The sequence below is a fragment of the Gracilinanus agilis genome, chromosome 2 (genome assembly GCF_016433145.1).
Source record: "Gracilinanus agilis isolate LMUSP501 chromosome 2, AgileGrace, whole genome shotgun sequence".
NCBI classification, from domain to species: Eukaryota; Metazoa; Chordata; class Mammalia; order Didelphimorphia; family Didelphidae; genus Gracilinanus; species Gracilinanus agilis.
The window spans coordinates 543338630-543357905 of record NC_058131.1 but is presented as its reverse complement, the minus strand read 5'-3'; the positions used below and the strand labels follow the sequence as shown (position 1 = coordinate 543357905).

Sequence of the window (19276 nt, the reverse complement as noted above, 5' to 3'; positions counted from 1 at the left end):
AATTAAATGTTAATATCATATCATCAAAATTAAAGGACATCTTCCATTGTTTTGTTAATAATCAAAAACTAGTCATTTTGGGAGAATGTTCTTTTTGGGGGTAGGATATTGAGGATTTCTTGGGATGTATCTACTTTGTCAGAATGTACCAATAAATTTAAAAATAGTCCACAGTACTTTGTTGTTCTGACTGAAAAGCACTGGATCCAGGTAGGACTCTAGCTGGGAAAAGAATCATGACTCATGGTTGTCTTGGTTACCTAGACATTTTCCTTGTTTGTATCTGTGTGTTTTGTTGTTCTGTGATCAAATTAGATGATGGATTTAGAGTATTTATAAAAATGTTAAAGCATCGTAGTAATGGTCTATGGTGATGTTTGCAATAATGTTGGTGCTAATGGTTATTTTGTGGACTTCCCAAAAGAGCTAATACTGACTTGTCTGATCTCATCCTCTCCTCCCTTATTTCATACTGCCCCTCTCAAAGTCCCTAAGTTTGTGTGAATATGTTAATTTATTATCCTTGAAGCAGGGTCATATTTGAACCATAGAAAAAATATAATGAGTCTATATCTCAGATTCATTGATAGCAATATGTCTGCTTGAAGGAATCCAAAACTACTTCCTCTTATTTAGTAATATAGTAAAATAGTATCATAGATGGAAAGGACTAAATACACAAAAAAATCAAATATATCTCATCATTTTTAGTGAACCTGAAAGGACATTTGCATAGAACCAATTCAATTCAATAAATATTTATGGGAAAGGTACTATGTTAGATGCTGGCAATATAAAGATATATAGAATACAGGCCTTCCTCTCTAAGAGTTTACAGTCTAGTAGGGCAAAGGACACATGTACAAAAAACTATGTTACAAGGGAAAGTGTGGTGGGTATACAGGAGATGTCCCAAAGAAGTACTACAAGGAAGAAGAGACCCTTTTTACATATTAGAAAGTATAGCAGTTGTGATCTGAGATGTGATCTAACTCTTTATGAGTTAGAAAGCACCTGAGATGGGCCATGAAGGAAGAAATGGAGAGATTTCAACAGAAATTGTAGGGTAGGGGTAATAAGCCCAAAAAAGGCTTGAGGATAATGTGAGTAAAGGCTAAGGAATGGAAATGGGAGAGGGCAGGACAATAATAGCACTTTGACATAACTTGTTCCATTGTCAGTAGGAAGTGGTCTGTACATTCCCTGAGAATTTTGTAGCTTTTCATAAAATGGAAGGAATATTACATGACATGAGACCAAACTGGAAAGGATTACACAATCTTTTAAGAAGACTAAAGGGATCTGTCTAGTCAGAGAGTACAATGAGAAGGAAAGAAGCAAGGAAGGAAAAAATCATTATTTTCCTTTCCACATACTATGTGACAGGCACTATGCAAAGCACTGGAAATACAAATAGAAAAAATGAGACAAGAAGATAGAAAGTTATTACTATGCAAAAATCTATAAAGGCCTGAATTAAGGTGGTTACAGTCAAAGTGTTTTAAAATGAAATTTTTTGCATTGACTTTGGCACCCATAAACACCTACTGGAGCAAGGCTAAATTTTGTAATAACATGTCAAAGTTAAAGAGACCGTTTTGATAAGAAACAAAATAATATTGTGGAGGTGGGACTTCTTCCTTAAATGAATATTTGGGGTGAGAGAGAGGGAAGAAACAAATATGGTTCTAATATTATGAATGTGGAATACTAGGTGGATTACTGGACTCTTTAAAAAATATGAAAGGCATGAACTGATGCAGAGTGAAATAAGTAGAACCAGGAAAACATTATACACAGTAACTGCAATATTGTAGAATCAATCAAATGTGATAGACTGCTACTAACAGCAATGATTCCGGACAATTCTGAGGGACTTATGAAAAAGAATGCTATCCACTTGTAGAGAAAGAACTGTTGGAGTAGAAATGGAGACAAAAGCATATGATTTATCATTTGTTTATTTGGGTATATGTTTTGGGGGTTGGGTTTTGTAAGATTATTCACTTACAAAAATGAATAATATAGAAATGTTTTGTGTAATAATATATGTATAACCCAAATTGAATTGCTTGTCAGCTCTGGGAGAGGGGTGGGAAAAAGAGAGGGAGACAATATGGATCATATAACTTCAGAAAACTTATGTGGAAATTTGTTATTAAAATAAAAAAGATGTGAGAAGTTAAGGGGAGAAATAAGTTAAGAGAGGAAGATAAAAATAATCACTCAAATTTATGTAATTCTTTCATATTTACAAAGTTCACAACCCCTGCCCCCTGAAATTTCTGTGAATTCCTTGAAGATTTATGGACCTAGATTCAGAATTCTTCAACTAGAAGAATGCTGTAGAGTTGAAAACCAATACAACTTGCCAGCCTTCTTTTACCAGGGATTAAAACTCTGAAAATCCAGTAACCAACCAACTTGATCAAATAGACCTGATTATACTCCAATGATCTCTTATTTTGGTCTTCTACCCCTCACAGAGCTCCAAAAGGGTAGGATTATTTTTTTTTAATCTTTTTTTTTTTTTAACCCTTGTACTTCGGTGTATTGTCTCATAGGTGGAAGATTGGTAAGGGTGGGCAATGGGGGTCAAGTGACTTGCCCAGGGTCACACAGCTGGGAAGTGGCTGAGGCTGGGTTTGAACCTAGGACCTCCTGTCTCTAGGCCTGGCTCTCAATCCACTGAGCTACCCAGCTGCCCCTAGGGTAGGATTATTTTAACCATAACAATCATGACTACTAAGACTTGTAGCTTGATTTATTCAGAAATTTCACACTAGACACCTGGGAAGATATCCAATAATAGAAACAGTATCTCTTTGCCCCAAATTATTGCACTCTTTTTCTCCACAGAATATTTCTGTTACAACGATTTCTTCTCTTCATGGCTGGCCTCCATAGGAATCAAGTTCTAAATCCCAGTAGAATTTCTTGAAAATTTATCCAGCAAGGGCTAACAACCCCCTCTCAAATGGTCTTCTGGCATTCTCTTGATACTCATATCAGAGAGGATTTATTGAAAGAACATTAATTACTATAAAAAAAGAAATTTGTTTCAGGTTTCCTATTTATTAGATTGAAATGGCGTTGACACTTTCACCACTTTGAGAAAAATGTATGAGACTGCTAAATTCAAAAGCCAATGTGGTACTGAAATGCAAAAATAAAAGAGTCAGGAAAAAAAGTTTAAAATAAAAATTCGATCTTTTAAAAGTCAGACATTTTTCAAGGGACAGTATTTATATCAAATCTCAGGGCTGAGAAAGTGCTCTTAAGCAGTTAATCGGAAGGTTATTGAGAGAAAGAAGGTGAGTAAACAGAGGCAAAAAGCTAAGAGCTCTTCAGAGCTAGAGTTGCATTGTAGGACCTGGAAGGCCAATATGGACATTAAAAGATGGGGTGTATGTTTCTCCCTCTCTTGTTGAGGATTCTGCAAAGTAGTTTCTCAATAGGGTACTATAACAACTCAGAGAAAAGGGGAATATGGAAAGACCCTGAAGCTTTTGGAAGTATGGCACGGTGGATAGTGCTGTACTTGGTGTCAGGTGAACTTTAGTTCGGATCCTACTTCTTACATTAGCTCTGTGTCCTTGGGAAGAATCAATCTAAATCTCAATTTTTTCCTCTATAAAATATAGATAGTAAAACCAGCTGGTATCTACTTAATAAGTTTGCATACACCTGAAATGTGTGTAAAGTACCATGTCAATAAATATCTGCCACTATTATTAAGGAGTTAGAAATATATCAACCTTTGACTAAAAAGTACTCACTCCGTCCCCCGTCCCCTGTACCTTCACTCGAAATGAAACAGTCCTGGGGTCGGCTGACTCTTCTCTTTCCCGCCCCTAGACTGGTCGGAGCATGCGCCTCCTGTCCTCACATCCTCCAAGCCGCCGGAGCTGAGTATGGACTACGCCCTAGGAAATTGATTCTAGTCTGGGGGAGTTCCGAGAGCTTCAGTTCCCAGAAACTTCAGCACCTCAAGGAGCGGACAGCGCTCTCGCGGCCCTTTCAGACTTGACTTCAGCATCTTGGAAAGCCCTTTCTTCTCTACAGCTTCCAGGGCAGGTGCAGAACGGAACAAACAATCTCCTCTCTGTCTACTCTCCCTCTCTTTCCATTCCTTCTTCCTGTTTTTACTCCTCCTCTCCATTCATAACAAAAGCATCGCTACCAGTGCGGGTGGGTCTCTCTGCAGTTCTCTCAGTAACGCCAAGCAGTTTCCGCAGGGAGTAAGAATGGGGCTTCTCCGGATGGGGACCATGATTCAGGTGCTGGCGCTTGTCCTCAGCCAAATTCATGCTTTTCCCAAGCCAGAGCGCAGCCAAGGTAGGTGTACATTCACCTTCCCCCCCCTTTTTTTTTCAACCAAGATAAAGCTTTGAAATAAAACCCTTGATGTCTCACTTTCTGTTCAAAGCAAATCCATGTATATTTGGCTGAAAACCAGAAAAAGCTATTTTGATATTGATCTAAGTCTGAAATTTTATTCAAATATTTTACTTTGAAAAGAAAAAAAACACCACCACACACACTATTGGTTTTGTTTTCTATTTGTGTTGCAACATTTTCCAGCTATTTCATCCATGTCATGTTCAGGATAGAGATTTTAATCTCTTAATTAAATGAATCTAATTATACTTCTGCTATTTTAGAAAGCCTTTTAAATTGAATTTTTAAAATGTGTATTGAATACGGATAAGAGTATGAACCTATAATCCAGGAAACACAGTATCTAGAGAAAAATCCTATCAGACAATTTTTCTTAACATATAATTTATCTCCCTTGAAATCCTAGTCATTTCCCCTCCCTATAGATTTTATGAGCACTTAGAGCATTCTTTTTATAACAGAATTCATAAAATGTTTTTGCTATCCATTTTTAAGTTAAAATACATGGTTTTTCAAAACACCATTAATTATATAATGTGTGTGTTTATTCTAGACAAATCTCTACACAACAGAGAACTAAGTGTAGAAAGGCCTTTGAAAGAACAGGTAGGTCAAATGAAGAACTATAAATATTTGTGGGGTTTTTCTATTAATCAATAATTCTTATTGTGCATTGTTATTATGGTAATTTTAACATCAAAAAGTTTAGGAACTAAGTAGTCCTTACCACAAATTAAAATGAGATCTCTTGATGAGTAAAATTTACTTTTGGTAATATCTGGATATTAGATGATAGAATCACACAGAGTTGGACTGAAATAAATGCTGAAAATATAATCTAGCATCTTTTGCATTATGAGGACCTTATTTGAAAATATGTGAACTTCTAGAGATTTTCTTGAGAGTATAATAGCATATGTATAAACAATGACTGGAACTTAGTTATTTGTTTGCTTATTTCACAATCAGATTGCTGAAGCTGAAACAGATCAGATCCTGAAAACAGCCCCTCCAGGTAAATGTGTGTGTGTATAGTCATCATTTAACTACTCTAAATCTTGATGATCTTAACCAAAAATATAACAATATTATGCTGGACTTGGGGGGATTTCTTCCAGAAAACAAAGGAGGGGAGAGAAATTATTCTTCTGATGACTTGAACCTGCTAAAAGCAATAGGAGAAAAAGAGAAAAAAGAGAAAGAAAGGAAATTAGTACAAAACTCACCACATAATAAGAAATTGATTGTGGAAGATGTAGATTCAACCAAGAATCGCAAACTGGTGGATGACTATGATTCTACTAAAAGTGGACTAGAGAATAAATCTCAAGGTATTTAAAAACAAACTCCTTCCTATTTGCTTTACACCCTTTTGAAATATAAGATGATTAGAGGATTAAGAAAATTCCATATTTAAGAAATATCCACAGAATATTCATAATTCTATAGTATTTAAACAAAAAAAATGTAATAGTCACAATCACTTAGCAAGACAACAAGCTTTATATACAGCTCCAAGATTTAGTTTTCTTTCAAGTTTATCAATGCTTTGGGGAAAAGAAAACAATTGTAGCAGTCAGAGCTCTAGATTGTAGGGCAAAAGACCTGAGTTCAAATCCTGATTTAGACACTTACTAGCTGTATGACCCTAGATGAATCACTTAACCTCTCAGATTCAATTTCCTACTCTGGAAAAGAGAAACAAAACTAATAATAGCTAAATGCTCCTAGTAAATCATGTTAATTATGTCAGTAAATTATTAATCACCTAAATGTTCCTATAATGTAAATAAAATTAATAACCAATACTAATAGCAACTACTCAAAGTTGAAATAATGTGTAAAATGTTTTGCAAACCTTAAAACACTACATAATTTTCCATTTGATTTAAAACCTCAATATAAAGTAAAACTATAAAATTAACATCAAATCAGTCATACAAAGATGAAAATTCTTTAAATGAAAGAAAATGCCCAGTGTCTATCATTTCATGTTCTATTCATTCCTCTAGTGTGTTAGGTATGGTAATGGTCATGTGTCCTTAAAGGAAGGAGTTCATTCTTTCATTCTCTGTTTGAATGCATAAGAATGCCTAATGTTCTTCTCTTGTGCCTTTATTCTGGCCCCTGATCACAGGAGAATTAAACTCATTATTTCTAGTTGGTAAATCTATGACACTAAAAGGTAGCTACTAATTAAATTTGCTTTTTAATAAAGCAACACAACCTGAAGAGTGGTCTAGATGAGGAAACTATTTTGCCTTATTCTTTTTTTAACCCTTACCTTCCATCATCAATACTATATATTGGTTCCAAGGCAGAAGAGTGGCAAAGGCTAGGCAATGGGGATTAAGTGACTTGCCAAGGGTCACAAAGCTAGGAAATGTCAGAGGTCAAATTTGAATCCAGGACCTCCTGTCTCAAGGACTGGCTTTCAATCCACTGAGTTACCCAGCTGTCCCCTTTTGCCTTATTCTTAAAACTTATAACTGCTCTAGAAAATATGGTTTCTTTTCAAATCTCTGTTCTTAATTTGTAATTCTAATTATTGGTCTTGTAGTCAGTAGACTATAAATATGTCTATACATAACTGATTCAACCATTTTGATGGAATTGACTGACTTAGACAAAAGGTTATTTGATTGAATTAACTGGCCATTTCAATGAGTTGTGCATGAAAACTATCCACATGATGCATGCCTGATTTGGCCACTGACTTGTTGTATGACAATGGACAATTTAATTTTAAATCCTTTAACATTTTCTAAGTATTTAGGAATGGCCTAGGATAGGCTTAGTTTCAAAAGATTTACCGTCTTGTATGATGACAGTAGTAATTAGATAGACCTATATCTAAGTATATAAAATCTATACATGTATATGTATATAATCTATATATATGTATTATCTACATATATAAAATATCTATATATATAATCTATATCTCTATTTCGATTGCTATGTGCAGTAGTTACTAAAATTTACAACTGGAATGAACTTTAAAAGGTCACCTAGTCCAACCATATATTCATGTGCTTATCTCTTATCTTTAATCTTTATTGGATTGGATTTTACATGGTCATATCTGGGATCTCCTAAATAGGTCTGGGGTGAGATGAGGGACAGTTATAGACCAGAGAAAGCCTAACTCTTAGTAATGTTTGATTAGAATGAATTGTGAAAGTGATTCTGGTCACTTCCATTGCTGAAGGAAGGAATGACATTTTTTCAAAGATCTTATTTCGAAGAGGAAAAATTATTATTCTGGCTCTGAAACAATCAAAATTACTAATAAAAAGCAGAATCCCAACTCTACTAAAGGACCCTGGAAAACTTCTTGAAGTCCTGGGAGTGATTAATTGATGTAAGAATGATTCAAACAACTCAACAACTAATCTGAGAAAGCTCTGAATGGGCTTATGGCTGTAGAATCAGCCTTTAGAAATAATCACTTATATGAGGGTGTTATTCCTTCAAGAATTAGATAGTTGTGACTTCCTTGGCTATGTGTTTTTTAAATTTATCTCTTGTACTTGTCTTCCCTCTGGGACCATATAAGAGAAAAGAGAAATTGTGTTACTTTTGCATATTTGGATGAATGATTCTGTATATTCCTATTCTCTTCACAATTACGGTCAAAATGTCAAAAGTAGAACCATATACAAAGCAGCAGTTCTTCTATTCACATATCTGTTCCCAGCATGCTCTCTGACAAGGACCATGCTAACAAAATTCTTGCAGTAGCTTTTGTACTTAATAAAAAGCTCATGGGAACATTAAAGTGGAAAGGAGAAAAGATGTTCCTTCCCTTCTGTGCATTGCTAGCATCCTCCCTTTGGAAGGGGAGAAGTAAGCAAACTAAAAAACAAAAATAATCATCTCACTGTCTTCATCTATAGAAAGCAATCTTTCTTCCAACTAATCCTGAGGGACAGAAAAGACAAAATATTTTTTCCATTCCCTGATCAAATCTATGTGGGATTTGTCTCCATATCTTTCCAACAAGTCTACAGACAAGATAGGGTTAAGGAAGAGTTAATTTCTGTACCTGTAAAAGGACGAAAAGGTATAGAGGGCTCAGTGGAGGAAAAACCCCCACCAAAAAAATTAGGGATACTTCAAAGTATCAAAAGATATGGTAAGCCTGAGTTATAATGAGTTTGTGATAACAACTCAAAAGACTTTTCTTGGGAGTTTGTGGTCTACTCATTTCCCTGGTCTACAGTGTTGAACTAAACCATAGAAGTGAATCTGAACAATTACACCTGGTTGCCTGTGTGCTTCTCACCCCATTAGTACTTCATGTTGAACTAAACCATAGAAGTGAATCTGAACAATTACACCTGGTTGCCTGTGTGCTTCTCACCCCATTAGTACTTTATGTTCCCTTTGAAGGTGCATAAAGAAGTTGTTTTGCCAGAGGCTAAGGCGGTCACTAGCACCAGGGAATCCAGAAAGGGAACTGAGAGAGGATTTTTTTTCCTTTTGTTCCCTTAGAAAATATGAATGTAAAGGGCAGTATCAGAATAATAATGCCCCAACCTCCTAACCCTATAAGAACATTATAAAAGTTATTTGGATAGAACTAGCCAGGGAATAAATTACCTGAGGGCTATTTAGTATCCTGGAACAGAAATCATTTCTTAGATTTCTGGCATAAAAACTGCTGCAAGAGATTAGCCTAAGGGTAACATAAAGACCCAAGTGTCTTATAAGCTTGATGATGTACTTCGGGTGGCATAGAATGGAAATGAGCAAGTGAGGCCTGGCAGATCTCCAGGGAATCTGCTGCAATGCCTCATTGACAACCACTCTCCCTTGCTATTATAGTTCTGTTTCCCCAGCATTGGTCCTAAAGTAATGCAGTGATATTTCCCCCAGTATATCCGGGGACACATATTTGTATTCCATACTGCATAGATTTGCATATTAGGAGCTTAAAATCATAGATTCAGAGCTGGAAAGGACCTTAGAGACCATCTACCATCCACCAGAGTGACTTTAGCAAGGTCATGTAGGTAGTGGCAGGGGTAACATTTGAACCAAGGTCTCCTCATTCCAAATCTAGAGGAACTTTTTTCTGCAAAGAATGAAAAGCCTTAACCTTGCATGCAAAACCTTTGAGATCATCTTGTCCAACCCCTCCATTTTTTTTAAAACCCTGATCTTCTATCTTAGAATCAAAACTAAATATTGGCTCCAGGGCAGAAGAGTTGCAGAGGCTAAGCAATTGATGTTAAATGACTTGTCCAGTATTGCACAGCTAGGTAGTGTCTGAGGTCAGATTTGAACCTAAGTTCTCCTGACTCCAAGCCTGATACCCTATCCACTGTGCTACCTAGTTGTCCCCAACCCTTTAATTTTACAGATAAAGAAACAAAGGCCTAGAAAGGTTAATTAACTTATTTAATGCATACATGTAGCAAATAGCAGAGCTAGGATACAAACCATAGTCCTCTAATAGGAACCAGAAATCCAGGGTTCTTCCCACTACTTCATGCTGCATCTATTATAAAATAGTCTTAGAAAGCTGCCTTGAGTGCCAAGAGGTTAGATGATTTTGCCAGTAGTCATATAATCAGTTTGTGTTTGAATCGAGACTTGAATTCCAATCTTTATGACTCCAAAGCTGGTCCTCTATTTGCTGTGGTGCCATATACAGATTGTAAAAATATTCATCAAAAATAGATGATTAGCAAGTAACACAATTATATATGTTCTAGATGATCCAGATGGCCTTCATCAACTGGATGGAACTCCTTTAACTGCTGAAGACATTGTCCAGAAGATTGCCACCAGAATTTATGAGGAAAATGACAGAGGAGTATTTGATAAGATTGTTTCTAAACTTCTGAATCTTGGCTTGGTAAGTATGGAATATCAAAGTCAAAAAAAATGCTTAATTTGCTTGAAAGTAGCCATAACAGTAAGCCAAATGGTTGCTCTTTTACTTTTCATCCCTTTCCATGGAGTAATAACCTCTGCTGGCACTGGTCTATCTTCTTACAGGACTCTATCCTTCCCAGGATTACAAAATCCCCTTGTTGCTGTATGATGTTGAGCATTTGTGTTGGTTGTGACTGAAGGAAAGCCTTTTGGTTTATCTCTCTAGAGATACTCTTAAGGGTACTGCCAAGCACCATGGGCTTCACAGTTGGAAGGGACTTTAGGGATCATCTAGTCCAGTGGTGACAAACTCAAAAAGTACCTAGATGTCTGACCCTGGGCAAGTCATTTAACCCCATTTTCCTAGCCCTTAGCCTTCTGGATTAGAGTAGTTACTAGGGTAGAAAGTAAGGGTACTCAAATAGAAATCCTTTGAGTCACATAGGGCTTAGAAAACTAGAAATTAACAATTTCTTTGTTGTGTTGTTCAGTTATTTCAAACTCTTTGTGACCCCTTTTGGGGGTTCCTTGGCAAAGATACTGAAGTAGTCTACCATTTCCTTCTTCCCCTCATTTTACAGATGAGGAACTGAGGGAAACAGGGCTAAGTGACTTATCCAGGATCACACAGATAGTAAGTATAAGAGACTAAATTTGAATTCAGGTCTTCTTGACTTCAGTCAGCACTTTATCTACTGTGCCACCTACCTGCTTTCTATGCTGTATTCAATTTTTATTTATTTTGTTAAACATTTCCCAAAATTATATTTTATCTTGTTCCATCCTTTTGGAAATTTTGTGGTTCCTTTTGAGTTTGACACCTCTTATCTAGATCAAACCCCTCATTCTATGATGAAGAAATTGAAGCCCAAAAAAGTTAAGTGATTCCCACAAGGTCATATAACTAGAAAATGCAGTTTGAGCCTAAGGTTTGTTGCTTTTTTTACTCTAATTACAATACTTTTCTATTATATACATTTTTAATTAAATTTTATTTTTATTGTCATGCAAAACACACTTCCCTATTGGTCAATGTTGTGAGAGTAAACTCATACATAACCCAACCCCCAAAATAAAACCCTAAATACACTAATGTGAAAGATGATCCCACAGTTCTTTCTTTGGAGGTAGATGGCATTCCCTGTCATAAGTCTTTCAGGATTATCCCACATCATTGCATTGCTGAGAGTAGCCAAGTTTTCACAGATAATCATGGTCCAATATTGCTGTTACTATATTATATATATGAATATTTTAAAATACATTTTATTGATATTTTCTCTTTCATATATCACCATAGTATCCCATACTGTTATTCTAGTACTAATAGCCCTTCCATCATTACAAATTCTTTACATAATAGATGAAATTTATAACCCTTATTTAACAGTTAAAGCCGTAGGCCATCAATGATACTGAAGTTATGAATATACTGACTATGACGATCTTACATTTGATTCTTAAATAATCCCAACTCAAGACCTCACCCCAGAACAACTTTGATTATTAGAAGTTGATAATCGAGTAGTTTTACCTATGGAACTACCAATCCATATGCTAATCTCCTCAGAAGATGTCTTACACACATGAGCAGTCCCATCCTTAGGCCTAAAAGCTGATGCTATCCCAAGACAACTAAATCAAGTCACCCTAACATCATCTCAACCAGGTATATTTTATGGACAATGTTCAGAGATCTGTGGATCAGATCATAGCTTTATTGCCTATTGTTCTAGAAATAACTTCACTTAAATATTTCAAAAAATGATCCTCCATAATGCAATCATTTTTGAGCTGTTAACCATATACTTTAAAGTATAAACAAGACTTAACATCTCCTCAAAATAATATGCCACAATTAGATGCTTCAACATGATTAATAACCATTATACTTATAATTATTTCACTCTTTTACATTTACCAATTTAAAATAATAAACCAAACAATAATCCAAATCACCCCCTCTACAGAACAAAAAAAACTATAAAAACCACTCTACCATGTGGAAAAAAACGAATCAAAATTTATTTGCCCCATTCATCACACCAACAATTATAGGTATTACAATACTACCAATTATTATTTTATTCCCATATATTATTTTATCCTCCCCTAAATGATGATTACCCAATTGAATTCAAATTTTACAAATTTGACTAATTCACCTAATCAATAAACAAATAATGACAATACATAATAAACAAGGCCAAACTTGAACCCTTATACTAATATCCTTAATTTTATTTATTGCTTCCACTAATTTGTTAGGACTTTTACCATATTCATTTATGCCTACCACACAATTATCAATAAATATTGGCAAAGCCGTTCCACTATGAACAGGAACAGTGATTATAGGCTTCTGAAATAAACCCAAATTATCATTAGCCCACTTTTTACCACAAGGCACCCCTACTCCATTAATCCCAATACATCCCTCTCTTTCCCTCTCCCTCTCCTAGAGACCCATCCCATATGACAAATAATATTTTTTTGAGAGGGAAAAGAAAAGTCAGTACAATTGATCAATACTTTGAAAAAGTCCCAGAACATGTGTATTCCGTAACACCTGTGTACCTCTGGCCTCCATAAAGGAGTAGGTTGGGTGTGTCTTCTTCATTTAAGTCCCACTTGATCTTTAGGATTTTGTTATATTTACTTTTGAATTTTTGATGTGTCATTCTTTTTACTTACATTGTAGCTACTGTATGTAATTTTTTTGTTCGTGCTTACTTTGTGCTCTGCATTAGTTCATATAAATCTTTCCATGATTCTCTGTATTCATCACATATATAATTTTTTATAGAATAGCAATATTGTGGTGCTATAGTTTTAATGATTTCACTTCTTAAGAAGTGAATGGTCTCATTTCATGCCCTCATAGAATCTCATCTCATCTCATCCTTTTTACATGCTCTAGGATTTAGAAAATATGAGTCATACATAGGAAGATGAGGAAACTGAGGGCCAGAGAGCTGATAAATAACTTCAACAATGAACAGTGGCAGAACCCAATTTTTTGAGTTAGTCTCTTTCTACTGAAATAGAGAGGACCTAATAGATTAGTCTGAGTTTAACAGAAATTAGGTAGTAAACCTAAAAATGTGGTCCTTATATCACATGCAACTTAAGTTATATTTTGGTACATTTTTTGTAGGGATCAGAGGTTATAATTTGCCACCATACTCGAATGAGATTACCTATATACTCTACATTGTATGATTATGCCATGCAAATCATTTTACCTTTGAGGGCCCAAAGTGTCTCTCTGTGACCAAATTTTTCAAATGAATTGCTTAAAGATCCACAGTAGCAGAAAGAGTTTCCTTACTGGAAGTTACCTATACTAGTGAAAGCATAGGTTGAGACCAAAAAAAAATTTCAATGAAACATTTTATGAATAAAACCTATACATTTGTGGTTAGAAAAACAGTAAGTTGGGGACAGCTGGGTAGCTCAGTGGATTGAGAGCCAGACCTAGAGATGGGAGATCCTAGGTTCAAATTTGACCTCAGACACTTCCCAGCTATGTGACCCTGGGCAAGTCACTTGACCCCCATTGCCTACCCTTACCACTTTTCTGCCTTGGAGCAAATACACAGTATTGACTCCAAGACAGAAGGTAAGGATTAAAAAAAAAAAAGGAAAAAGGAAAACAGTAAGTTACAAGTCTCCACCATTTACCTCTGTGAGTCAAATTTAATTGGTAAAAAAAAAAACAACCAACTTTTTAAATATGCTTTTTCTTTATAAATAAGGGGGAGGAAGGAAATAAGCATTTATATGGCACTGCATGCCAAGCACCATACTAAACACTTTTATAAATGTTATTTCATTTAATTCTTACAACAACCAGGCAGTGATTAAGTAACATTCCTTGGGGCCCAGAGCTAGTAAGTATCCAAGGCTAGATTTGAAATCAGGTCTTCCTGACTCTCAACCAAGTACTTTATCCTCTTTGCCACCTGCCCAAATAAGAGGAGGAAGGCAAAAACAAAGGATGTGACAAGGGAACATGGCAAAGGACTATCAGTGATGAACTTAAGACATTTCATTTTGTCAAAAGCTGTATTTGCATTGGGACATTTGACATCATAAAAACTAAATGACTAAAGGAATGACCTTCAATGGAAAATTATGACTCACCAGAAAAACCTGGAGAGGATTCTCAGATGGAACCTGTCATAAGTCCTGAGTTCTATTTTATCTGTGTTTTACACAATATTGAGTAAATGGTGAGTGTTCAGTACATCAGTGTTATAATATTCAAATCTACAGTCCTATTGGAAGAGAAATGTAATGTAAGAGTTTGCACAGCTTCAGCATTATTTCAGGATTAGATTATCTCCTAATTATACAGGAATATTTGAGCAAAATGGCTGTAAAGTCAGGATTCTCTGCAGCTCCTTCTCAATTTAATCAGTCAATGAACAGGATCCCTACAAGGAGTTGAGGATACCAACACAAAAGCAAGCTAGTCTCTGCCCTTATGGAGTTTGCATTCTACAAATTCACATTTAATACTAAAAGATATATATGAAATAAACACAAAATAGGGGAGGAGAGTACTAACAAGTGGGAACCAAGATGATTCTCCTGAAGGAGAGAGCATTTGACCCAAGACTTAAAGGGAGCCAGGGGTTCCGAGTAGCAGAAATAAGGAAGGAAGGCATTCTAGGCATGAGGAATAGCCTAGGCAAACACAGAGGTGGGAGAGATGGAATGTTCCATAGAGAAAAATAAAGTCAAAATGGGCCAGGCTTGGGGGAAGGCTCACATGTGTGGTTAGGAAGGGTAATTAGTGGCACAGACAGGATCTGTAGCAGGCCTAGTGAGTGGGATTTCTTTTTGGAAAGCTGTGCTTTCCTGTCCTGCCATATGGTCTTAAGAACACCAAGATAGAGGGCAACTAGGTGGCTCAGTGGAATGAAAGCCATGCCAAGAGTTGAGGGGGAAAGAGTATCCTGGGTTCAAATATGAATTCAGAAACTACCTAGCTATGCGAACTTAGGCAAGGCGAGTCATTTAACCCCCTTTACCTAGCCTTTGTCTCTCTTCTACCTTGGAACCAACACCTACTATCAATTCTAAGAAGGTAAGAGTTTTTTAAAAAGAATACCAGAGATATTTAAACATGGAGAAACCCAGACACATCAAAAAAAGAGGCATCTCCAGCCTGGTTTTAATTGAAGTTAGACCCCCTTAAGATGTCAGAATTTTCTAGAGTTAAAGGATGTGTTGATTCAGATCTAGAAACCCCAAGTTAGTAATGTGACACAATTTTAGAACACATTTATAATATTAAATGCCACAAAGTCCACCTCAGATAATGGCAAAGGCACCATATTTGAAGTTAAGAGAAAACTGAGTTTGAATCCCAACTTTAGTGTTCACTAGTTATATCATTATAGAGAAATACTCTAATCTCTCTAAGTCTCAGATTCCTCACTCCATAAAATAGGGCTGTTACTATATTACCTACATAGTGGGACAGATAGGTGGCACAGTGGATAGAGTATGGAGTCAGAGAGACTCATCCTCCTGAGTTCAAATTTGTTTTCAGACATTTACTCATTGTGTGACTATGAGTAAGTCACTTAAATCTTTTTTTTTGCCTCAGTTCCTCATCTTAAAATGAACTGGAGAAGGAAATAGTCCAATATCTGTCAAGAAAACCCCAAATGGAGTCACAAAGAGATGGACATGACAGAAACAACTGAACAACAATAGTATATACCATAGAATGATTGTTAAGAACAAATGAGATAATGTATGTAAAATGCAGTATAAGTCATTTTAACCCAGCTTCTTTCCTCCCATGTTGCCTTGAAAGGATGAATTCAGATGTGGCTACCAATGAGATAGTTAATAGGGATTTTTCTATCCAAGTCACACTTCAGGACAGCTCCTAAGAGGAGAAAAGATACCCTAAGTATAACATTTCCACCAATCATATGACCTATAATAAATTATTGCTAACTTCTAAGGTTTTTTCTTCTTAGGCTCTGGCAGAGCTGAATGGAGAGGAGAATATTGGAAAGGAATAATATTGGAGAGGTGAGATACAGGAGATCTGGTCTCCCCTCTTCACACAAAAAGGAGAACCTATTATTAAATAAACTCTTGACTTACCTTGGGAGCCATGTTATTTAATCTATATCATAGAATATTTCCACAATTTGTTCTAATAGCTTTTGCTATGTTTCTTCTTTTATGGCATCAGCAGGGTAAACATAGCCCCTGGAGCAACAGAGAAAATAAAAGGCTCTTTCCATGCTTCATGATGCATTCAGGTTTATGCCATGTCCTAGTTGTGCTACTGCAAAACAAAAGCTTTTATAGCTACTAAAAATCAGTGTGCAGAAAAATCAGCTCAGAGGGGAAAGGATGAGAACATATGGAGTCAAATGCATTCAGAAGTAATTTCTTGAGTTGAGTTCCCTCTGGCTCTGCCCCCTTTCTATCCTGGGCCTCTTGCCCAAATAGATTTGGAAAACATGAAGATGGAGGTTTGCTGCTAGCAGGGCAAGTCTGATCTATTTTAGGAGATGATCTTCTCTCCGTTCTTCTTAAATCTGTAGAGGACTTTACTTTTTGGCATACTACTACCTGGTAATCAAGCTTATTATATGCTTGAATCTTGACTCTGCCATTTCCTTATTAGAAGTATAGATTTATAAATGAAAAGACCTAAAGAGGTTGTCTAGTCCACATTCTCTCATTTTATAGACGAGGAAACCGAGGCTTCAGAGAGGTAAAGTGATTTGAGTAAGCAGCAAAAGTAGAATCTGAGCTCATGTCCTTTGACTCCCAATCCAGTGATCTTTGCACTGCCTCCTACCCCTATGCAAGTGATTAAACTCTCTAGACTACAGTTTCCTCATCTATAAAATAACAGATGACTTTTACAATCCTTCTCATCATTTTATTCAAGGTCTTATGATCCTTTTCTGGTTATTTATTTATTTAATGAATTAATTTAGAATATTTTTCCATGGTTACATGATCCTTATTCTCTCCTTCCCTTCCTCCCTCCCCCCTCCCATAGCCAACGAGCAATTCAACTGGGTTTTACACGTACCTATAATCCTTTTCTTAAATAATAATGACATAATAATGATAATGGTAATATTATGATGATGTAATATGGTGCTGGAATGTCTAATGTGCTGTTATGCAGGGTTGGAAGAATCTGTGCAGAGGTAAATGATGTTGTCTGATCTCATTCTATCCACCTATTCCCTAAGCTGTGGAATTCCCAAAAGGCATGTGATTGTGCTGCTTTTACAGTGGTTAACCACATGCTATGATGCAGCATACATGATGTCAGGGCAGTGACTATAACAGCCCTACTTTTCCAGCTGCTGCACAATGAGGGCGAGGATACTCAGTGACTGGGGATTATGTGAGAGTAGATCAGTGGGAGAATTTTTCCCTTCTTCACTCAAGAAGATTTATTTCTAGGTCCTCTCTCACTGTAAAGAGAAAAACTCAGATGAGTAATTTCATTCTTCTCTTTTAGCTCCATACCACAGAAACATGACTAAGATAGAACAGCCAGGGCCTTCCTTTCCCCTAGGTGCCAACATGGCCCTTCCCCTCCTTGGTAGAAGTGGAAGTATCTGAGAAAAGGAAAGGACAGCCTACAGGTTCCAGGGAAGTCAGTCTCAGGAAAAGGAGCAGATGGAAAGGATCTTCCAAAGAGAAGTGCTCCTCCGGGCCATGTTTAGTCCCAGGCAGAGGGGTAGGTAAGGGCAAAATCATTTTTATTACTTTCTTTTCTTGAAGAGGGAGTACTGGATCCATAATCTTTTGGGGAAAGAGCATGGTCTTCTATACCTTATTCTCCAATGGGAGAGAAGATATTTCAATGCCCTTACAAAACATTTCTCTCAGGAAGAAGAGAAATCTGGGCTCTAGAATTCTAGATCAGGTTCACTGGACTATGATTCACCCTTGGGGGAGAGAGCTTTTCAGAGCCCCAGGTCTTCTGAGGACAGGCACCAGGATGCTCCTAGGAACAGAAAATGCTTCTCTAGACATGGCTATCTTTGCAAAGAAAAGGCCTGTGGGGGCTTCTGAGGACATCTGTTCCAGGGAAAGAGGCAGCTAAATGACTCAGTGGATAGAACACTGGGCTTGAAATTAGGAAGATGTAAATTCAAATCCTGACTCAGACACTTATTAGCTGTGGAACTCTGGGCAAGTCACATTAATATTTTTCTGCCTTAATTTCTGCATTTGTAAATTGAGAAGGTTAGACTTAATAGTTTCTAAGATCCCTTCTAGCTCCGAATCAGTGTTCCTAATAGAGGGAACTTCAAGGCTGTAGGCTCTGATCTGGGAATAGGCAATATGCTTCTTTGAACCCTGTTCATTTGGAGAGAGCATAATACAGTGATGGTGAACCTTTTAGAGACAAATTGCCCAAACTGCAAACCCTCACACCGCATGTGAGCCCTGCACCTTACCCCAGACAGGGGAGGGAGGAAGCACTCCCACTGGACTACCGGGCAGAGGGGAGAGCAATATGAGAAATATCCGCAGGCATGTATGGAGAGGTGGAAGGGAGCAGCCCCCTATGGCACACATGCCATAGGTTCACCAACATGGGCATAATGCAACTTCTGAACAGCCTCAAAACAAGTTGGGAACTATGATTCCCACTTTTCCTCCTCCATTAAATTTGCTTCAGAAGCCAGCATTCCTGACTAAGCCTCTGCCATTGGTGCTAGGAGAAAACTTAGATACATATGAAAGCAAGCATATGTCTCTGGGATTATTTTAGTCTTGTATATAAATTCACAAATGGCTTCTTCTCTCAATATACTCAAGGAAAAAAAAAAAGGTCTTTGAGTTCGTGTCCCTTGTTGGTATGACTAAGAAGCCTGACCAAAATTTATTCAGAAAGCCATTTTTTTTTATTAATATTCATTTTTAACATGGTTACATGATTCATGCTCCTCCTTTCCCCTTCAACCCCCCCCCC

At 36.7% G+C, this 19276-nt stretch overlaps 1 protein-coding gene across 1 annotated transcript in view; it reads left to right on the top strand.

Moving 5' to 3' along the window:
* The first annotated feature begins 4247 nt into the window (after nucleotides 1–4247).
* Nucleotides 4248–19276, top strand: part of SCG3 (secretogranin III) — a 56679-nt gene continuing 41650 nt past the window's right edge. The window contains exons 1-5 of the mRNA XM_044660047.1: nucleotides 4248–4338; nucleotides 4955–5007; nucleotides 5371–5416; nucleotides 5520–5732; nucleotides 10125–10267. Of these exons, the coding sequence (XP_044515982.1) occupies nucleotides 4248–4338; nucleotides 4955–5007; nucleotides 5371–5416; nucleotides 5520–5732; nucleotides 10125–10267 (546 nt within the window). The remainder of the gene's footprint in view (nucleotides 4339–4954; nucleotides 5008–5370; nucleotides 5417–5519; nucleotides 5733–10124; nucleotides 10268–19276) is intronic.